Genomic DNA, 24003 nt, shown 5'->3' with positions numbered 1-24003 from the left:
CTGCCTGGTCCGTAACTCCCTGGTGTGCTGGGGTGGGCAGGAACACCTAGCCGGAGCAATTCAATCAGACTGTGGCCAATAGGGAAGGAAGCTGGGCCTCCTATATATACTTTCATATGTAAGGAACAAAGAATATGGGAAGAGGGAGCAACAAGAAAGGCTGCTCGGCCCCCAAACCTGAGAAACAGGAAATAGCAGACACAGCACCAATAGACATAAAGATATCTCCAGAGCCTCATAGATGAGTTCAGGAATGAAGTTATTAATGACCTGAAGCAAGACATAAGCAGAATAGTTAGAGAAATGCTAAGCACCATCCAAGAAAAAGCAGATGGTGGAATAGAAGAACAGAAAAAGAGAGAATTGTTTGATGGAGAAAATAGAGAAAACATAGAATACGTGAAGCAGATTCAAAGAGATTACCAGGAAACTAAAAACTCTATCGAAAACTGGCATAACAGCTTGAAAGAAACTAAGGATAGATTATCTGAACTGGAAGGCAGATTTGTAATATGGGAGCATGAAATGAAAAACTTCTTAAAAATAACAAAGAAACAAACAGCAACAATACAAAGACTAGAAGATGATAAGAGGATCTATAACTTAAGAATTAAGAACATAACAGAAGAGGTAGGGACACAAACAAATGAACTACAAAAGCTACTCACAGAAATAATACAGGAGAATTTTCCTAATTTAGCAAAAGGTAAAGATACTCAGATGTATGAAGCATACAGGACCCCAGCCACCCACAACCCAAACAGAGCTACACCCAGGCATATAATAATCAAAATTCAAGAAATCCAATATAAGAACAGAATATTAAAAGCAGTCAGAGGCAAGAAACAGATCACTTACAAGGGAACACCCATCAGAATTACAGCAGACTTCTCGGCACAAACCATCAAATCACGAAGAGCGTGGGGGGAAATAATTCAAGCTCTGAAAGATAATAACCTCCAGCTAAAATTGAGATATCCTGCACAACGATCCCTGGAAATTGATGGAAAAACAAGGTGTTTTCAGGATAAAGAGGAACTAGGGGAATATGCAACCACCAATTCAACTCTATGGAGAATACTGTAGAATTTTCTAAAAAAGAAAAATACGAAGAATCCAGGAACAGTGGCAGAGAGGCCACAATGAATGGAGCAGAAAACAAAATAAGACAAACTGACAACTAATGACAGAAAAAGAGCTCAACAGAAATGAGGCAGAGAAGATTGGATGATAGGAACAGCTATTTTGGAGAAAACGAAGTCATAATAGGTAGTGTTGATTTGGTATCATCTTGAAGTCCCATCAAGCTTTTGTTCTTCTGTCTCCATAGGTCTTAACATGTTGTATCTTATTGGACTTTATTATATGTGATAGTATAAACAAAAACTTTTATAGACAAGGAGATTATATAGAAACCATTGTTCATTTTCTGTTAATTGATTCTACATACTCTGTAATACTGTCATTCTCTTGAATGGTTTTATATTGTTTTGATATATTTGATTCTACAGTATATGAAGTTATACTCAAAGATTTCAAGGAAAGAGACAATATGGTAAGTACTTTTATGTCGAGATTATCTTGTGGTGAAACACTATTTTGCTTAAATGGTTATGTTTTGATCTGCGCTGTTTTGTTGTTATGCCCTCTTTTATCTCAATCTCCATTTTATTTACTTTTTTATTTCTATCCTTTTAATTAAGGGAAAAATAAATTTAAAAATAGCAGGATATATTATAGTATATCCTGTATATAATTTTTCTATTAACTTGATTTGAAGCCATGTATTGCTCTCACCATCTTGTTTTGACTGATGTTCCTCTATTCTGTTTTGCTTGATAGTACCAGGTTCGAAAGTTTAGGCAACAGCTGTGCAGATAGCGGGATTCATTATGACGCCCATTCTGGTTGATTATTATCTACTTTTGAAGACCTGTAATGTCTCCAGTATTTTGATTTTGTTGGTTTCGTTTACTGTTTTGTTCAATTTTATTATAACTGATGATATAGGCAATTCTATTTGAGATAGCGGGAAGCATTATGGTAACCATTGTTGATCACCTTGTATTAGGTTTTTACATTATCTATTATGTCCACCCTTTTGATTTAACTGACTCTGTTCTGTTATGTCACATTTGGTTTTACTCTCTTCCAAAAAAAGTAATAAGAACTGTGGGAGCAATAAAACCCAAAATGTGTAATTGTCATTGTACAAAAGAGAGGAAAGGAAAGTGCTCTAAACAGTATAACTGCATGTATATTTAAGTGTATAAGATAGACAATGATATTACTGAGTTTTGTTGGATCATTGAACAGAACTGTTTGCAGTCTCACTGTATGAATGTCCCCTTTATATGCTTTAATTTTGTAACTTGAACAAATATTTCTAAGATGACAATATGTAATCCATTAACTAGTGATTTCCTGTTTATTTTTTTTCTGAAATTCTGTACAACTTGGCCCCTTTTTCTGCTTTTTTTTCCTTTTTCTCCTTAAATTAAAAAAAAAATCATTGATAGGCATCAATGAAAATACAGGAGTCAATGCAAATGACTTAAAAAAAAACTATTCACAGAAATAGTGGAAAATTTCCCAAAATGGGAAAAGAATTGAACATGCAGATAAGTGAGGCATATAGAATGCCAAACAGGCATAACCAAAAGAAATATGCAACCAGACATAATAATTAAGGTCCCAGAAAATCAGCATAAAAACAGAATACTAAAAACTGTGGAGAAAAGACATAACTCACCTATCAAAGAAAGCCCATTAGAAACATAACAGACTTTTCAGCACACTCAAGTTAAGATGAGCTTGGAGTAAAGTATTTCAAGCCCTGAAAGAAAACAACCCAGATTGGTGTGCCCTGCAAAACTTTTTTCAAAAATGGTGAAGGAATTAAATACTTCCACGATAAAGAACAACTGAAGAAATTCATGACAAAAATGACTACAATTCCCAGAACAACAACAGAAAGAAACTACCAGGCAGAGCAAGCAATTAAATGGGAGGTGGGGGCAGGAAACCAAAAACAGGAAAATAAAATGGCAAAATTAAGTCAGTACATATCAGGTATATTCATCAATGTAAATAGCCTCAATCCACCAATTAAAAGAAATACGTTGACAGAATGGATCAAGAAACAAGATCCAACAATATGCTGTACAAAAGAAACACATCTGACTCAAAAGGAAATTCATAGGCTAAAAGTCAAAAGATGGAAAACAATATTCCATGTGACAGGAACCCAGAAAAAAGCAGAGGTATCTATTCTATTTACAGACAATGTAAACTTCAAGCCAAAAATGATCAAAAGAAATAGGGGAAACTTGTTAGGGGAAAACTTCAAGAGGAAGAGCTAACAATCATAAATACATATGCACCAAATGCAAGAGCACCCAACTATATAAAACAAATACTAATAGACATTAAAAACCAAATATTCAGGCCAGGCATAGTGGCTCATGCCTGTTATCCCAGCACTCAGGGAGCTGAAGCATTGCAAGTTCAAGACCAGTCTGGGCTACAAAGTGAGCTCAAGGCCAGCCTGAACTGCATAGAGACACCCTGTCTCTAAAAATGCCCAAATATTCAATAACACAATTGTAACAGGGGACTTTAATACCTCTTTATCGTTAAGGGATAGATCAACTAGACATAAATAAATAAATATTGGTAAAGAAATAACAAAACTGAATCAAACCTATGAACAAATGGACTTAGTAGACATTTGCAGAGTATTCCACCCAACAACATCAGAATATACATTCTTCTAAGCTGCATATGGGACATTCTCTAAAATACACCATATGTTAGTTAGTTCATAGAATATGCTTAAGTAAATGTAAAGGGATTGAAATTATCCTATTCATATTATCTGATCATAGTGCACTGAAATTGGAAATTAAAGGCAAAAGAAACTGCAAAACATACATAAATAACACCCTCTTGAACAACCAATGGGTTACAGATGAAATTAAAATAGAAATTAATTTACAATACCTAAAATTCAATGAAAATGTTTGTTCTTCAGGAATGTCTTCTGTGTGTACCTTCTTGGTTTGCTTCTGTCCCAAGACCCTATCTTTCTAGTTTATTAACAGTGAGATCTTGGTATGTGTTTGCCTCAGTCCCCAGTCCTTTGGTGCTGGCTATAAGGAGATTGTTACCCCTAAAGCTTTCCAGTATTGTTATGGAAGGTAGAACAACTGCATACAACATATATGACAACCTGGCTATAGTATAATTAGCAATAACAACAGAATTGAGCACACCTTAAAAACCAAGAATCTGCAACTATTTTGTACCTTAAACTACAGGGGCAAATTTTAAGGTTATATAAAAGAAGCCATCATAAATGGAAGGCTGAATGTAAGACATTTCCCTTTGGTAGAGTGGTTTCACCCTGTGAAGGGCAAATTTAAGAATAGTGGATAGAAACAGAGATAACTAAAGAGGATTAATGTAGAAGCAAAGCTAGAGGACAAAGGATGATCGCACAAGCCTTGGGAAATTAGAATAAGAATGGAGTAAAGAAGTCATTATCGAAGTTAAACAGAAAAATTAGAGACCATTCATGAAATTTGGTTAAATCTATAGATAAATTTAAAAGGGGCATATAAAACAAACAGATCAGAATAGAAATGCAAGTAAAAGACAAAAACAAAAGGAAATGAAAGAAACCAGCAACAAACAAAAGAATACAATTTTTTAAAAAATTCCCCTTCGCACCTACTGGGAGCCCAAAACTACTGGATAAACTACCAAACCTGCCGTAGAAATTGTGGTGGGAAAAGGCTGATCATTGCCTCCAGATGTGGGGGCATGGGGCCAGTCTCCAGCCAGTACTTTCACTATGTCCCCTAATGGCCTGCTTCTTTTCCCTGTTTCTCTGTATCTGTCTCCCACTCACTGTGCTGTCTTTAGACAGAGATAGGGGGCCGGTCTGCACCATTGTCTCCTCCCCGTCTTCGCTCAGCCTTCGGTGTTACTCTTCCACTGGCAAGTCTCTGTACTCAGGTCATTTGTTGAATGGTTTGGTGGGACACTTTGATGTTGCCTCACCCTCTGGTCCTGCAGGTCCCATCCAAGGTCCAAGGTTGCTCAGTCTCAATTAGTCCTCAGCACTAACTTTCCACTTGCTGCTTTATGAGGTCCATTGTTACTGACACCTGCCTCCACTGTAGTCTGTAATTTTACTGGGCAAGGTAGAATGAGGTGCCTTAAGTACATTTCTGCTTCTGCCCCAATGTGGCGACAGCCCCACACTGCATAGTCCCACAAGGCTGTGAAGGTCCCACACCTCTCTAGCCAACGGTGATGGGGGAGGGGCTAGCTGTTTAATTTACTATGCACTGCTGTATTTTTTTAACCTCTTCCCAGAGGTTCCAGTTAGTGTTCTATTGCACAAAAGGAACAAGGTGAGGGGAAAGAGAAAACTGGCCAATCACTAGGGAGAAAGCAGTTAACTCACTCCTGTGTGTACTGGCAGAATTTACTGCTCAGCTGCAGCACTGTCTGGAGGAAAGCAAGAGGCAGGGGACCTTATATATCCCAAGTCAATCCTGCATGGCTTGATTTAGCCACATCATTTTAGTATATTCAGTCATTCACTCTTGTTCTGCCTCCTCCTCCTCCTCTTCTTTCTCCTTCTTCTAAGCTGCAAGTATGGTGGGAATTTGCCTGCGAACCAGTGACTCACCAGCAGCCAGGGGGCTGGCTGGCTGTTTTATTAAACCCTTTATGTTTTGCTTGATGTATGAGTCCTGTATTGCAGACTGATTTTGGTCTCAGGATGTATGTCCTTCCTCTTTCTTCCAACTGCCTGTGGTTTTAGTTGAATTTCTCTGAGTAGCTCTATTCAGTCACGTTGTCTTGTGAAAAAAGTTTTCTAAAGTGATTGCTCTGTACATTGTGCTACATCCTGCCACAAAAGCCAAATCTAGACCTCAGCCCGTTCTTCTGTAGTTAAGTGGTTTTATAACTTCCATTGTTTTTAAATATGTATTTTAAAACTACATATACATTATATCTTAAAATGTTAAATTCATTATATGTATTACACAAGTCTGTTAAGTTGTAAGAGATTATACAATGATGTAATACATTATGTAACCGTGTGATACATTACATATTAAAATACATATAAAGATGCTAAAGAGAACACATGCGGACACAGAACTCAAAATGTTTACTATCTGACCACTTACAGAAAAGGTTTGCCAACTCCTGATTTAATCCATCTTGTTTACTGACCAGATTTAAGTACAAAGAACTATTTACCTCATTTCAAATGATGCTAGTGAGTTTTCACATTGCCTTCAAAAACATGCTCCTAACAACATGATTCTACGCAATTATATTTCAGTTGTTATTAGCTACAGATTCAAGCGATATAATCAATATGAGAAAAGATGGGTTCCAGGACAGCTCTTATAGGAATTTAGAAATTTAGTACATCAACATTTTACCAGCACAGCTGTCTCATTTTTTAAAGCTGTTAATCCCAGTGTGTGTATTAGACAACTGGAGCCATTACATATACATGTAAATTGATTTTTAGCTAAGGCCTATAGTTTTTCTATTTCACCTACTTACAAATTTTTGAAGATCTGTATTCAAGATCTTTGTCCACACTAACCTAATGTTACTTCAGAATATCACTGACCTAATGTTATCTTCAGAATATCATTTTCTGTAACTATCAGCTTTTTACATTTCTCAAATTCAAAATTTCTCAGTATAAATGGATTAGAATGTAGTTTACTACATTTATTTTTTGACATAAAAACAAGGTTAAAATTTTGTGCAAGTGTTCAAATCTATTTCTCCCCAATTTTTTTAAAAAAAAAGCTTTTCCAGGTTGTTTTAATGTATAAGAACTCAGAAATTGTTCTATCTTTGCTGATTGAAAACAGCTCCACATAGGTAAGAGACATACTTGAAAGGGTAAAGGATAATACAAAATTCTACCAACTGATAGGGTAAAAAAGCAATTTAAGCAATTTAATTTTGTTGGAAGTTTTGATATGGCTACCATGCCCTCCAGATTTCTTCTGATACCATGCCTGAATTGCTCTTAGGACACACAGTTGGGTGGAGCTGATCTTACCTGAATAGTAATGAAAACAGCAGGCCTCGAGAATGCTACATGTAGAAAGTGTTCTTTAAAGGTAGGTCCGTGGGTAGTACCTCCCACTATTCCCTCACTGAATGGCTCTCTGTACTCAACTGTTTATACATACAACAATTTACCGTGAACATCTGCTTTCCTTCTCATGGTTTAGAATTTTGCTATCTGCTCAGGTTAAGGAAGCCTATGAGAACAAGCTACCAATGAAAACCTTGGGCACTGAATCTGTAGTGAACTTACTGGGGGTAAAGGAAGTCATAAAGGACACAAACAGGAAACAGGTTCATTAAGAAAGTTACTGTATTTCTCACTGGAAGAGAGGAACCTAAGTCAAGCATAGTGCATTCAACATTATCAAATTTCAGAAGGATCAAGAAACATTAAGACTAATGATTTGCCAAATGTGGATACAAGTAGATAGATCTCTTTGGTCTTAAAGATAGACATCAGTAAGGCTATTTAAAACATCATAAGTTTTAAATACCTATGGTACATAACCAACACTTTCTCATTAATGTATGGTGGCATTTGATTTATTTTAATATGCTGTTTCTATTGGGACACAATAGTGTTTCCAAGCTCAATGGCTTTGAAGTACGATAAAAGATCAATACTTTAAAAAGCCACTGATTTTTAAAACTTCCATTGGCAGAGTAGGTGATCATTCTGAATTAAAACCAATTTTACAATGTTTTAGAGAGCTCATAAGACCAAGGCAAAACTCTCAAATATGTAACTTTTCTTCTGTGCCTTTGTTCATTAAATCAATAGTATATGAATATCTACTACGTTCCATTACTGCTCTAAATATTACAATTTTAAACTTCTGAAACGTCCCTGGTTCCTAAACTGTAGCTCCCTCAGTCTATATTCTTGTCACCCTTTCACAAGCCTGGTTCCTTTGCTCCTCCTGACAGGTTTGGGACCTAAAAATACTCCCAAATTGACTTCCTGCCTATGAATCACACTGCCCATGAATCTTAACTTTAGCATCCCATTTACTGCTGCTTACTTCTCCAAACAACACGTCACAGTAAAATTTCCTGGATATGTTTCAACTGAGGTAAATGTGAAACAAAACTGTTACATGACAGTATTTGCTAGTAGTTATGGTTACTGGTTTAGAAACCAAGTGTATCCTTTGTACACATACAAATGTTATGTTAAAGTATGGAATTTCCAGTGAAAGGGAGGGGGAAAACAAAGAAAAAGACTTGGAAGCAGAATTATCTATTGCCTTAAAGCAGAACCCAATTATAACAAAGTATAGAAAAAAAGAGTACATGTAGGGTAATTCATGTTAAAATAGGAATATCAATAAATTAGAGAACAAAAAAATAACAAATAAAGGAAGAATAAAAGTACCAAAGTGGCTTTTATTCTTTATTTTACTGTCAATTTATTGGTGTTATCATGAATTTTATAGAAATTGGACTTGAATAAAAATTTTTTATGAAGCTATTATATCTAAGCACAGAAGGATAATTATATACCAGCTTATACTTGTAAAAATACTTATGAAAAATAGTAGAAAATGAAAATCTGAAGTTATCTGAAATCTGAAAACATATGCAATTTCTTCTATATTTTAGTTTTGATCACTTTTGTAGAATCTTCAAGCATAAGTATTCTATATTCACTAGCAGTGTAGATACCCTTCAGAGATTGGCATAGTCTTTAAGAATCATCTGAAGTTTCTGACTCAGCATGATGTTCCCTTTGGCCTTCAGTCTGCCACTGAAGAATGCCTGGAAGAGAGACAGAAAGAGAGCACCAAGCATTATCATATCACATTCCATTTCTTTTTTGAAAAGACAACTGCTCAGAACAACCACAGGTTAGTAACTCTGCACAAGATAGGCACTGTTTACTTAGTAATAATAGCCTTATACACAGTGCTCATATTTTTGGATAGTTAAGAAAAGAGATCCCTGGGTATTTCAGAAAATCACAGAATAATCTATCTGAACTGAAAGGTCTATTTCCTGTTTTAATCTCCCTTTTTATCTTTATTCTCTTCTTACATGTGAATTTCAGCCATATAAATAAAAGTTTATACTGTGCTAACAAAAATATTCAATTCATAACCTTAAAATCAGACTAAACATCTACTATTAAATTTTCTATCTTACTATAGAAAACCATAGAATAAAATAAGGTAGTATAGCACAATCGCGGCTAGGACTTCCAGGAGGATGGTGGAGTGGTGAGCAGCAGAGAAACACCCTATCCAAGATATGGTGTCCAAACCCTAGAATACAACAATGTGAAGAAAGAAGGTCCCTAGGGCCCAACAATGATTGGAAACCAGAATCAGAGCCCATGAAGAGGGCATAGAGGAACCTCAGTGCAGAAGACAGAGGTAAAAAGTGATAAGCTTTCCCCGAGTTGCAGCTCATGCAGCTCATGGTACAGGAGAGGCAGCTCAAGCCTCAAAGGCACAGTAATTACTGGTGATTTCAGAGGCCTGCCCAGGAAAGCACACCATTGGAAAGGAGCAGTGCACACTGTGGACTGCAAAGGCTGGTGAATTATTCCTGTTCCAACATCCTCCATGAGAGGCCATGGGCCAGTTACCATATTGGAAAGGGGCCAACTGAAGTCAGAAATAAGAGTGGTTGCAGGTTTGCTCTGTCTAGTAGCTCACAGTGTAAGGGTAAGGTACAGCCATGGGGAATATCCAAGGTCAGGGAACCAAGTTCAAGCTGGCAGGCAGCACCCAGTGTTGCAGGCTGAGTAACTCCAGTGCTAGCCTCACAGCCAAAAGCCAGAAGCAGCCTGAAGTTCAGTGCAACGGAAGGTGGAGGCTCACTAGGATTCTCCACCACCCCACCATAATTCTACTACAGGCTTGCTGGAGGCAATCAACACAGATCTGGGCTCTGCCTGCCCTCTTTGTCTACCAGTGACAGCAGAGACAAGCCCTGAAGCAGTCCTGTTTTACTTTTCTTCCTGTCATTGTCTATTTTTCTTTCTTTCTCTTTTTCTTGTTTGTCCTTATTCCTATATGAATATGAGCAATGTTTCTAGTTTCTTTTTGTTTGGTTTGGTTCTTGTTTCTTTCTTCCTTTCTCTCCTGTGTTCTTTAGAGTTTCCCAAAGCTTGCACAGTCTTACTTTGTGCTCTAGTCTTTTTCTTTTCTTCTCTTTCTCTATTTTTTTTTCTCCCAATCTCTTTAAATTTTCTCCTCTGAGGGTAAAACTGCCTTGAGATTTTTACCGTACATAATTTTCCAGTTTGTTTTAGTTTTTGTTATATAACTACAGATCTTGTTCCTACTATTATAGGTAGAAAATTAATAGTTACCACAGTTCATCATTTTTTAGACTATGATTGATGCTACTGTTACTGACTGAACTACTTTAGTCAAAGTGACATAACTGTTCTTTGTATGCCAAGATTATGATTATCTCAGTGTTATAAACAATACTACAGGCCAGTGTCAAAGAACCAAGTGCTAGGCCGAATAGGCAGCAACTTCTCATCCTTAATCAACTGAAGTAGTAGCATTTTGCAACAGAGTCAAAACCCAAAAGCCAGCTATACCTGAATGACATCTCTAAGAAGTAGTTGTTTCCTAACAGTTCTCAATTCTTGAAATAAAGTTACCTACCATAAGCAATTTACAAGCATCAATGCAGAAATTAAGGTTAAAAAAAAAAGAAAAAAGAAATGAGAATAGAAAAGAAAAGAAAAAAGAAAATGAGAAGACATACAGTAAGATGTAACCCCAGACTTTCAGCTCACCCAAAGCAAACCCAGAGGCCAGTGAAATCTAAAAGACACTCAGTGAACCTACAATAGATACAGATTTAAAAGTAGAGGAGTTTAGGAAAATGATAGACACCATGAACATCTAATATACAAAAGAAATGAATTCTGTGAAACAACAGATATCCAGGAGGTCAAAAATTCTACTGAAAGTACATGCAGAATGAACCAATGTAAGGACAGAATATCAGATCTAGAAGGCAGGATTGCAGTGAACAATCATGAAAAAACAACATTTCTTAAAAATAGGAAGGGAACATACACACACAAAAAAAAATCAATTCATCAGATACTAAATGATGCAAAGAATAGTACTATAAGATTGATGTGAGTCAATGAAAAAGCAGGAGGCAACACAAACAATATAAAAAGTATGTTCATAGAAGTAATGGCAGAAAATTTCCCAAATATGGAAAAAGGATCTGACATACAGATAAGTTTAAGGCATATAGAATTCCAAATAGCCATGATCAAAATAATCTACACCAAGGCATCTAATAGTTAAGATTCCAGAAATTCTTCACAAGAACAGAATGTTAAAAACTGTTAAGACCATCAGAATCACATCAGATTTCTCAACACAAACCCTTAAGGCAAGGAGAGCTTGAAGAATTTCAAGTCATAAAGAAAATAACCTCCACCATAGTTGTTTCATTAGCATGTCTAGTTTAAAATCCAGGTTCTACCACTCATTAGGGAGGTAAGTATGGGCAAATCATTAAATCTCTCTGAGCTCATCTCTTCATACACAAAACTCTTTACAACAGTGCCTAAATAACACAAATTTTGTCATGTGAGTTAAATTAAATAATGTGTAAAGTGCTTAGCTTACTGCTGTAAAGTAAAAGGCTGCCATGTTAAAAGACTAAATTCCTACACTAACGCTCAGGCTTGTCATATAAACTTGTACAAGTTACTTAAGTTTTCTCTCATTGTAAATTCTCTACTACCAAAAAACAAAAATAATCACAGTTTTTATAGTTCATTAATAACACACAAAAAGTAAGGTGAAAAAGCAATTCCTAGATTTGTAGCTAGCTGGGGGAAAAAAAACCAGTATCTGTATATACTTAATATTATAAAGCAGCTCCATATGATCTTACTTAAGAACCAGTCATCAACATGGAGAGAATGTACATCAGCAGTTCTCATCTCTTCTGACAGATAAGAAAACAATTTCAGAGAGCTCTGATAATCTACATAAAGTCACAAAGCCAACAACAGGGCCATGACTTGAACTCAACTTGTCTTTGTTTCACAATACCTCCTTTCAACTAGCAAGAATTTAACCTCAGAAGCAATTCTTAATCAACTACAGAAAAAGCAAAAACTTTTTTTATAATGCCACGCATTCAAACACAGGACACAGATTTCAAAATTAAGAAACTTTCACTATGCAGTTATAGAAACCTTAGTTTGCAATCCTTGCAGGTTAGGACTACCTCGACCAGACTGTAGTAAGTTAGAGTGGAACATGCCGCTTAAATTATGTATGCTTAATGACTTGAAGTATATATCCCAACATTTGACGGTTATCCTCTAGTTCTATCAATTTTGCTGTAAATGACATGATTTAATCTTCTTTATGGCTGAATAATACACCAGTGTGTACATACATCACATTTTCTTTATCAATCATCTGCAACAGGAACCTAGGCTTATCCCTTATCTTAGCTACTGTGAATTTATGCAGTAATAAACATAGCCATCCAAAAATCTGTTATGCTAATTTCATATAGACCTTGGAGTGGGGTAGCTGGATAATATGGTAGTTCTAGTTTTAGTTTTTGAAGAATCTTCATAGCATTCGCCATAGCGGCTATACTAATTTGCATTCCTGACAACAATGTACAAAGGTTTTTCCCCACAACCTCACCAACGTCCTGTTTTATAATAATCATTCTAATTAGATGAGATTGTATCTCTTTTTAGTTTTGATTTTCTATTCCTTAATTGCTAAAAATATTGAACATTTTTTTCACATATCTGTTGACCATTTGTCTTCTTCCGAGACGAATCTTTTTAGATCATTACCCTTTTTTAAAATTAGGTTTTTTTGTTAAGCACTATGAATTCTTTATATAATCTGGATTTTAGTCCTATCAAATGAACAGCTGGAATGTATATTCCCCCATTCTATAGGCTGACTTTTCACTTTTTTGATTGTTTCCTTTTCTGTGCAGAAGCTTTTCAGCAGGATGTTATCCCATTTGATAATTTTTGGTTTTGTTTCCTAGGTTTCTGGAGTCCTACTCAGAAAATTTTTGAATATGCCTTGAAGTGTTGCCCTGTATTTTCTTCTAGTAGTTTCAGGTCTTACAATTTTTGATCCATATTGAGTTGGCTTTTGTAAAGGGTAGATGTTGGGATGAAGTTTCAATCTTATGCATGTGGCTATTCAGTTTTACCTGCCTCTCCTATCTGACTCTCTCCATTATTCATTTTACTAGCCTTACTGGCCTCCTCATGGCTAAAGGTATACAATAAGCCAAGGTATTCCTGCCTTAGGCATTTTTATTGTCATTGTAGTTTTTTTAGTCTCATGATACATTTCTTTAATTGGTTCAAATATTAATCAGGCATTTTGAAAACTATATCTAAAATAGCTACCCTATCTTGTCATACTCTAGACCAAGGAATAGCAAACTAAAGACTGGGGGCCAGTCTACTGTGCTACTTGTTTTTGCAAATAGTTTTACTAGAACATAGCCATACACAACTGTTTATATATTAATGATACAATGGCAGAGTTGAACAACTGCAACAAAGCCTAGGATATTTACCACATGATCCTTTACAGAAAAAGCTTGCCATCACTGCTCTCGGCCATTAGCCTACCTTACGTTTTCTTTATACCTAATTATATTCTTTTCTATTAGAGCTCTAGAACTAAGCTCTATACAGGTATTGCCTTGTTCAATGTTAACTATAATCTGAATCAGAGTAGGTATTAAATAAATTCTTGGGAAACTGCTGAGGATCATATTTTGATATTCATTTATATTACTGGCTTTAGAACTCATATAATAATCCTTGGGATCATAAATGAGAAAATTGAGGTGTTAAGATTAAGCAACCATGCCAAGATTCAAACTTAGATTTGCTGTATACTAAACACCAGACATTTAACCACTATACACTTTATAATTCTTTGTAAATTACTTTATATGTAGGAAAATAGTAAGCTTCCTCATTATTTCACATTACCTGGTTCTTTGTAAATATGTATAGTTTTGTCAAATAAGCACTGTGCTTTGTGACAGTAGTCATTTGAACATTATTCTGTGTGTTGTGATTATATGCAAACTTTCCATAACACCTTCCATCTGATGTTGCTGCTATGTGAAAACTAACAATAATTGTCCATTCAACTATTTTTTGTACACTTTAATTATAAAAATCAGTTGATACTCTTGGAATTTCCAACTAAATATTCATGCATTGAAAATAACAAATTTTCTCCTCCATTCAAACTGTCACAGCAGCTACTTTAATTTTGTGGGGGTTTTTGTTTTCCTCTGGAATGGCCAAAAGTTTCAAAATAACATTAATTAGTAATAATCAGGGAAGGTGCTGGTTTTTTGTGGGGGTTTTTCTTGTTTTTGGTTTTTTTGGTAGTTCAGACTAGCCTTGAACTCACTATTATAATCCAGGCTGGCCTCGCACTCCTGGCAGTCTTTCTGCCTCAGCCTCCCAAGTGCTGAGATTACCAGCACACATCACCACATCTAGGTAGAGAAAGCACTATTAATCATGATTTTCCACTTCAGTGCCTCTAAATGTTACAGTTCTTATCTAAATATCCCCCAAAGTCTCATTCAGAGATGGGGCTTCTGAAGATCACTCACTCAAGGGGAATTCTATTCCTCAGTGGACTGAACCGTTGATGAGTTCTTAGCTAAATACGCTGTTAGGACATAAGGCCTAGCTAAAGGAGGTGGGTTACTGGGAGCATGACCTGAAAGGGTGCATTCTTGTCCCCAACTCCCATTTGTCTATCTGTCTGTCTGTCTCACTGCTTCTTAGCTGCCACGGATTGAGCGGTGTTTCCCTGTGCTTTTCTGCCATGCTCTTTCTGCCTTGGAGCTAACAGTATGGACAGTGTTCTGAAACTGTGAGCCAAAACACAGTCTTCTCCCTTAAGCTGCAGTGTCATACATTTTGTCCTCCAACAAGAAAGAAAGAAAGAAAGAAAGAAAGAAAGAAAGACAGACAGACAGACAGAAAGAAAGAAAGGGAAAAGGAAAAGGAAAAGGAAAAGAAAAGAAAAGCACGCAAGAAGGAAGAAAGAAAAAAAAAGCAAGCAAGAAAGCGGCTAATATACACGAAATAAGATATGGCTATGTTAAAACACCCTATTTAAAGTTTTCAATTAGTTCTTAATCTTACATAGGTTTTGAATCATTAATTCAAACATCTGAAATCTAAAACATTGAGTTGTGACATGATGCTCAAAAACTTTAAGATTCTGGAGTGTCGTGGGTTTAAGATTTTTGGATGGGGGATAGTCTAGTAAAGCCTATGCAAATATTACAAATTTCAAAAAATTCTGAAACACTTTAGTCTCAATTATTTCAGATAAAGGTTCCTCAACTTACATATCAAGAGTAAATAATTTTATAGAATATCCACTAATTTCACATGCATGGACTAATGATGTATCATATTAGAAAGTCTAAGTGTGGGTTTGTTTGTTGTTTTACTGTAACAAGAAACTTCATCCCAAAACTCAGTTTTATAAAGTGTCAACTGAAACTCCATTAAAAAAATAACTTGTCAACCATAATATTGGTACCAAATTCAGACTTGAGAGTTGTGACGAATTTCATGAATCAGAATTTGAAAATTAGCTAAAGCTCCAATTATTAAACAAAAAAGAATAATGGATCAATGAAGATTTTGAGAGCATTACCTTCTGAGGGTCAAGCTTGCCCAGGACTACTTCCATGAAATCTTCATCTGAAATTAAAATGGAAGTGTCAGCAGAACCTTCAGCAGGACCTTGGTACACTTTTCCAGAGCCATTCTTCAGATCAATAGCTGGAAAAAACAGGAAGAAAACAAAGTGTATTACATTTTCTCCTCAAAATATGAGAGTACAGTCAGTTAAGCAAAATGTAGAAAATTTTGTTTCCAAATTCATGTTGTACTTATTTTATACTTTTTATCTACAGACAAATTTGCCATTTAGAAAGACTTTTTTGTATAAAGAAGTTCTCTGAAATAGTCTGATTAATAATGGCTTTGCAAAGTTTTCACAGGACTAACTTACTTTGAAGAAAACAAGACAATATAATAGCTAGTACTGATTTAATATCATCTTGTTTTGAAGTCCCATCAAGCTTTTGTTCTTCTGTCTCCATCAGTTTATCACACTGTATCTTATTGGATTTTATTATATGTGATAATATAAACAAAATTTTTATAGACAAGGAGATAATATAGAAAGCATTGTTCATTTTCTGTTAGTTGGTCTAAATACCCTGTAATACTTTCATTCTCTTGAATGGTTTTACACTGTCATGTTATGTCTGATGCTTTAGTATACAAAGTTATACTCAAATACTTCAAGGAAAGAGACACTATGGTAACTACTGTTATGTCAGGTTATCTTATGGTGAAACACTACATTGCTTAAATTGTTCTGTTCTAACCTGTGTTGTTATGTCCTCTTTTATCTTAATCTCCTTCTTTTTTTAAATTTTTTTAATTAAAAAAACCAAAGTTTTCACAGGACTAAGATGTAAGAAGTATGAATTAATACACAGTAAGATATTATAATGAAGCAAAATGAAAGTCAAACAGATTATAATTCACAAAAGAGAAAAGTTCAGTTTTAAAATAGTTGTATGTTGGTTGAACAGCAAGATAATAAAAATACTTTTAAAATATTCTAGTTTGTTATATATTGTGATTTATAAAATAGTTAATACAAGTTTTTAATTACTTTCTCTTCCTTTAATGAATTTCTTGACAAAGAGTAATTGTTCAAAAGAAATAGAAATTAGGGAGGGAGGAGGGAGAAAGAAAGGGAAATGAAAAAAAAACTATGAAAGGATAAAATGTAAACAAAGCTGTGTAAATAAGGAGGGAAAGAAGGGTTGCAGGGGGGACGGGATTATGAAATCAAGAAGAATCAAGAAATGTCATACACAGGTACAAATTCCCTATAATGAATGTGACCATTATGCACATCTAAATGGCACCTATAAACTTAATAAAAGGAGGGACAGATTACATGCCCCAGAAACAGCTGTGTAACTGAACTACTGAAAATGTAACTTTATTGCTTATTTATGCAACATTTACAGAACTTTAAAGTTATACTTTACAAAGTCTGAAGAGTCTCACGTATGACTGAGACAATGCACACTGGAAAACCAATTCCTTCATGAATGTACTTTCTTACTTCAGTGGAGGAGCTACAGTCCTATTGCTCTCCCTAGACTGTAAGAACTCCCAGCTGAGGGTCAGGAACAGGTGCACAGGAAGACTCAGTGCATTTAGTATTCTGCTTAGCAAGCTCTGTTCCAAAGATAAACTTAAATTACTCCAACCCTCCAGAGAAGACAACTTTGCCAACTAAAGAAAGAAAAAGAAAAAAGAAAAATGTTTACTTTGGGTAAAAGCAAATGGCAAGAAGAGAAGGGACCATTTTGCTTTGTGTTCATGATTAATCCACCTCATTAAGTTTCTGGTATGAGTGTCAAAACTTGTGAGGTTCACCAGCCACAACGTGAATTCGCTGGAAAAGTTATGTGCTGACTTGATCAGAAGTGCAAAGAAAAAGAATCTCAAAGTGAAAGGACCTGTTTGCATGAATCACTGCAAGAAAAACGCCTTGTGGTGGAGGTTCTAATACATGGGATGGTTTCCCGATGAGAATCCACAAGCAACTCATTGATTTGCAGTTCTTCTAAGATTGTTAAGCAAATTACTTTCATCAGTATCAAGCCAGGAGTGGAGGTTGAAGTCACCATGGCAGATGTCTAAGGCAACTGTTTTAATAAATTGATCCCCAATTGTTAAAAAAAAAATATGTGAGGTACTAGAACTATAATATGAAGAGCAAAGCCACTGTGTTTACTGGCAGTTACATGAAAAGACCCTCAAGGGGAAAGAATGAAAGGAAGGAAAAAAGGCAGCAGGTAGAAAAAAATTTTTAGTGCTACAGATTGAAACCAGGGCCTCACACTGCACGTCATACTGCAATACTGCACGTCATAGTCCTTTTTATTTTGAAACACAGTCTTCTTAGGTTTCCCAGGCCAGGTTTGAACTTTCCTCCCTTCTACCTCAACCACCTTGAGTATTGAGGTTACAGGTAAGCAGCACTACACCCACAAAGAAAGGACGACGTCACGTCTGATCAAGCCCCTGCATTTGACTGGTTTCACATTCATTCTGCACAAGCCTAAAGTCCTACTTGTGCTTTTTATACATACTTCTAGATGTACTTACAGATGAAAAATATACATATACATGGCTCAGGAATAAAACTGCACCACATCTTGCTTAATGGCAGACTACAGGAATGAGAGGACTCAGTGATTAACAGCTATCAGCAGTCTACTTTCCCACTCAGGCACCTACACAGACTGTTTACAGCCATGATCTTTCAAGTGATAAAACTTTTTTTTTCTCATGGGAAGCTAACAACCAATGCTGATAAAAGATGGCTAAAGCAGCGATGGTCCTCCACAAGAATACAAAAGCTGGGGGTAGAGAAGTGGAGCACCCAGTCCTGCAGTGTCTCGAGTCATGGTCTACAATATGGCTCATTGGAGAATCCACCGCTATCTGGAGATTATAGTTTCATGCAAAGTCCAGCCAATCTCAATGTAGAAATGAAGAAACTGATAGTACATGGTTTCTTTTAGTGATAGAATTTAAATGTTTTTGTAAGTAATTTTAACTCTATATAATCATAAAGACACTGAAACAGATCATTAAAGTTTCACACTCTGCAGCTTTTACCAAAGGAGGGTTGAGGTAGTAAATGAAAATGTGGCATTTCCAAAATTGGTACTACAAATCACAAAGTGCCACCATCGGACAAAGGAGCTCCTTCTGCCGTGCCTTCTACCCTGAAGGTTAGGTCTTTGTGGGCACAGACACATCTTTTTTTTTTTTTTTAAATACTCGGAACCTCAGGACCTCATGCTTGCCAGGCAGGTACCATGCCACTGAGCTACATCCCCGGCTCACAGACATATCTTGACACCTGTGTGCCCCATATACTTCCTTAAATGGAAAGTACAGTGGTTAGGAACTGTTAAGTGGATGAAAGAAGAATCTCTATCAAAAAATAATAGACTTGTTAAAATTAAAAAATAAGCACATGTTTTTGTGTTTTCTGCCAAAATTTGTGAATAAACATCAAATAAACACACACTAAGAAATATTCTATAAAACAACTGCATCCACTCTTCAAATGCACTGTATATCAAGGTCACTTAAAAACAGAAACACCTCTAGACTAATGTGGACTAAAAGATACTTTATAATAAATACAGAGCTGAATCTCAGGCCCTGATCAGTTTTTTTCCTCTCTTTATTCCTATCACTGTTATTATTACTATCATTATTCTTTTGCTGCAAATGACACAATTGGAGCAATGAATGAAGTTATTAATGTGGTCTATAGGTTAGATAATGGTATATCAGTTTTATATTCCTAATATTAATAACTGTTTTGCAAATAGGTAAGAGAATGTCTGTGTTCTTAGGAAATGCTACTAGTCTACTCTTCAGGACACCGTGTCAGCAAGTGACTTTTATAAAATAGGATAAAATTTTTAACAATTTGGCAAGATTGCAAAAATATATAAGTTGTCTATCTTTCCATAAATGTGAAATTATTTCAAACAAAAAAGTATAAAATGAAGATATTAAGATAAGCAACATATTTAAAGGAGGAAAGCCATTTGCTTTAAGTGATTTTTTAAATGTGCTTTTATGTGTACCCTTAAAGAGCAAATGCATATGGGAATGTACTCAAGAGCTGCTGCTATGCAAGGAGAAGCAGTCAGTTGTTAAGGGAACATTCCAGCAAACAGGCCTTACTCCTAATGGAAAGCACATTTCTTTCTAGAGAGCACCCTTTTCCTTCAAATGCACGACCCACTCTTCTCAATCTCAATCCAAAACCCTTCAGATTTAGTTCATAACTAAGCTGAGAAACCCAAAAGGGTAATCTGGTTGACTGCTAGAATCACCAAATCAGGAATTTATATACTCTACCAAACGGTATCCTCAAAAACAAATGGTTTCTGATCTCAAAAGAATGCCAGTTTTCCAAGTCTCTGGCACATTTTCTCATTCTGTAACACCTAACTCCTGTCCTCTTTGACAGTTCTATGCTTTATATTTGAATTTCTAGTATGCTTTCATCCATAGGGGAAAAGCTTCATTCCATCATGGAGGAATAGAAAGGAGGAAAGAAAGATGACCGTACAGTGATGACCTCTTATTTACACCGTTAATCTTTTAAAAATTGGCACTTTGAAATTTGGGGGAAGAGTTGATCCCTGGCACAAAAAAAAAAAATTGGGAGAGGGAATATACATGAAATGTAATCAAAAATATGGGGGCTGCTTCAACATTAAAAATTACAGTAGAAGACACATTACCATTAGTCCTTCGCTAAGTACTCCCTCTTGCTTCACACACACACTTCTCCCCTCACCCCTGCCACTTTCTGAAGCAGCTCTGGGTTTCTCTTTGCTGACACTATCATGGTTGCTTCAATGTCCTGAATCAGTCAAAACATTTACTTCCATGGGCACTTTGGGGTCACATAGTGCCAGAGCTGGTGAATAAGGTAACAAGGACATACCAAAATGTTTTTACTAATCTGGCTCTCCCCTGATCGGTATCTGACAGCAATGTTCACCATATTTTTTATTCCATCTAATAAAGACACAAAGAATTCCAGAACAGCTTCAGAAAGTGGCGAGGGTGATGGAATAAGTGTGTCTACAGTGAAGGAGAGTGTTCTGAAGAGGATTAATAGCAATGTTATGCTGTAATATCTATCTACGTACCATGCTTTTTGATCAGTCCTTGCATTACATATTTGTCTCCCTTTTCCTCATTTCTGAGTTAACTTCCTATAAGTACTTATGTCTTCCAAAACATGTAGGTACTGGAATTACACACCACTGGTTTTCTTTATACTATTATATAACAAGTTGTATATAATGAGCAAATGTTACCTAAAAGGAATAGCAAATATTAAAAGGAAGTGGTTTTTACTGAACAAAACTTCAACATGTTTCCTAAAAATAGATTATTTCAAAAATTCTATTTGATCTAGATATATTTTAGGTTTCTGATCTAAGTGAGCACTTATAGTGATCTTTTAGATGTAATAATAAAACAATGCGATTTTCAAGGCACTTAACCAGGTCCTCTTTCTTTCTTTCTTTTTTTTTTTTTTTTGTCTTTTTCATTTTTATTGGTACTGGGGATTGAACTCATGACCGCCTGCTTGCAAGGCAGGTGCTTATGCCACTGAGCTAAATCCCCAGCCCCTAACCAGGTCCTCTTAAAGGCAATCTCAGAATAAAAATAATGAAACTTTTTAATATAATAAATAGCTTCTGCTATGCAAGTAAAAACCCAGACACACCACTTTTCCTTTAAACTACTTGTGCTTTGCACATTCCTGTATGATTGTATGGTGCACAAACACTGAGGGAAAAGATGATTCATTCTATCACTTAGAGTACTTTCAGAAGCATGGCCTATAGCCCTGGATTTCAGGTAACAATGCAGTCTATGACATTTAATACACCTGCTCACTGATTGTAGAGAACTACAACCATTCTTGAATTGGGCCCAAACATTAAATGGTCCTAGAGTAGCAACAAATCCCAAGCTCTGGAGTTCTGCATCTCTTCAGGGGCATGAAACCAGTCCCTATTAGATGGTCTCCCACTCTCACAATTATGAAAGACAGGAAAAGTCCTCTGAGTTTTACACTACCCTTGAAGCTTATTCCTCCCCTACCCACTACCCCAGGGATCAAACTCACAACCTCACACTTGCCAGGCAGGCACTTGTGCCACTGAGCTATATTCCCGGATTTTCCTAGATGCTTCTTTTCCACATCAGTAAGCAACTTTGGGGACTGCAGTGGCTGGACTAACAGTAACAGTCCCGTTCCCTGTAGGCTTCCAGGTAGAAAAATATGAAAACTCAGAAAGTTTCAGCGAGCATCCCATTGGCACACTATAATTCTCCAACAACTCCAGAGATTAGAATACTGTAAAACACACAGTCACACAGCAGATGCAAAAGACCTGATAAGAGGTTCTTCTTTTATTCTCTTTATCATCTAATATCTTTTTTCATAAAATGGTAACAGGGTCTTTCTAGACCTCTACATTAGTGAAAGAAGACTGCTTTACATGTGCATCATGTCAGTTTAGATTGGGTGGTTGGCCAGCCTGCAAACACGGTACTCTAATGGGTAATTCCCCTAGAGATAAATGGGCATCTCTGATTGTAGTCTCTACATATCAAGCAAATAATTATGATTTTATGCTAGTAAGATAGTAATTTATTGTTTTGGGATGAAGAAAACAATTCTCAAACTGTTAAATATAATGACAAAATATTGCATTTGACCAAAGAAAGATTAGTTTTTTAAAAATATGCAGCCAACATGATTGTTTTAAAGTACAGTAGTTCTAGGGCCCCCATTGGATATCATAATCCAAGTATGCTCAAGTCCTTTATATGAAGTGGCACTGCACTTGCATATAACCTTGAAAATATTCTTTGTTTTTATTAGTACATGTTTGTAGTACATGATGATAGCATTCATCATGGGGAGTTGTTACATGTAAGTTACACATCTTGATAACTTTTATTTTCCCTTTCTTATCTCTAGATTACTTATAACACCAAATATACATAGTTGTTACATTGTGTGGTTTAGGGAATAAGAGTAGGGAAAAAAGTGCCCTTACAAGTTCAGTAGAAATGTACCATTTAGAACTCGCTACATTTCCAATGTGCGGTTGACTGAATCTGTAAGAGTAGAGTGAAAACTGTACTAATTTTGGATGCTACAACGAAATATTTTAAAGGTATGTTTTAATTGTTTTCCTATATATCAATAAAAAAGAATCATGAGCACCTTAAAATCTATTACTGTCAAAAAACATTTTACCTAAGTTCACCTATCTACAAAGAGACTCTAAATATAACAAGAATACTTCTACCTCTTCAGAGTTATCTTAGAATATGACTTACTCCACTTAGCTGCAGTATTTCCACCTTTAGTAATATGCCATTCAAATACAGCATTTACTTTCTTCACCTCCTTGTGCCCGATATCCTTAAGCCTACGATTTATTTCCTCAAATACACGCGTACTTTGTAGTTCCCCTCCCTGGCAAAGAGACAAAATAGCATGTTAAAGTTCTGTAAAAATGACTCAAAGAGAAAAATAATTATAAATGTGTACAATAAAAATGATCTTTAAAATCTGCATATAATTTTTTTGTCTTTTTTTTTTTTTTTTTTTTTGGAGACGGGGTCTCACTATGTAGTTCAGGCTGGTCTCAAACTCCCAACAATCCTCCCTCCCACCTCAGCCTCCTGAGTGCTGGGATTACAGGTATGAGCCACCACACCCAGCTAAAATCTGCATATAATTAATATGATTAAGCTACTTTTATCACTGTCTTAAGAAGATGCTACTTTCATCAGAATTTAAATGCTTTATATATAATATTTATTTTTTATATATCCCCATCATACCCACAACCCCAGGACTGGGGACTGAACCCTTGAATCCAACGCTTTTTCACTGAAATATATCCCAACCCTTTTTAAAGTCTTTATTTTGAGTCTTCCTAAATTATCCAGAGTAGGATCAAATTTTGTAATCTTCCTTGTATCCATCTCCTAAAGTTTGGGAATATTTTAAAAGTAAACTAGGAAATTGGATAATCTATGCCCTAGTTAACTTCAGGAAGATACTGAACCACCAATCACCCTCTGTGCTCTCATTTTTGACACTAAATTACATGAAGCCTCAACTTCCTTCTAGCTCTAAACAGATTGTAATATTCAGTCAGTTATAT

General features: G+C 35.8%; 1 protein-coding gene across 1 annotated transcript in view; it reads right to left on the bottom strand.

Moving 5' to 3' along the window:
* Positions 1-8698: 8698 nt before the first annotated feature.
* Hsd17b4 (hydroxysteroid 17-beta dehydrogenase 4) overlaps positions 8699-24003 on the bottom strand; it is a 90570-nt gene continuing 75265 nt past the window's right edge. The window contains 3 exon segments of the mRNA NM_001173100.1: positions 8699-8880; positions 15816-15943; positions 23168-23306. Coding sequence (NP_001166571.1) covers positions 8791-8880; positions 15816-15943; positions 23168-23306 — 357 coding nt within the window. The 3' untranslated portion in view covers positions 8699-8790.

Source organism: Cavia porcellus, unplaced genomic scaffold (genome assembly GCF_034190915.1).
Source record: "Cavia porcellus strain 051 isolate PalLab524CR breed Dunkin Hartley unplaced genomic scaffold, mCavPor4.1 scaffold_19, whole genome shotgun sequence".
In the NCBI taxonomy this organism is placed as follows: domain Eukaryota; kingdom Metazoa; phylum Chordata; class Mammalia; order Rodentia; family Caviidae; genus Cavia; species Cavia porcellus.
Note: the sequence above shows the minus strand (reverse complement) of the source record. Positions and strands in the feature narration are given on the sequence as shown.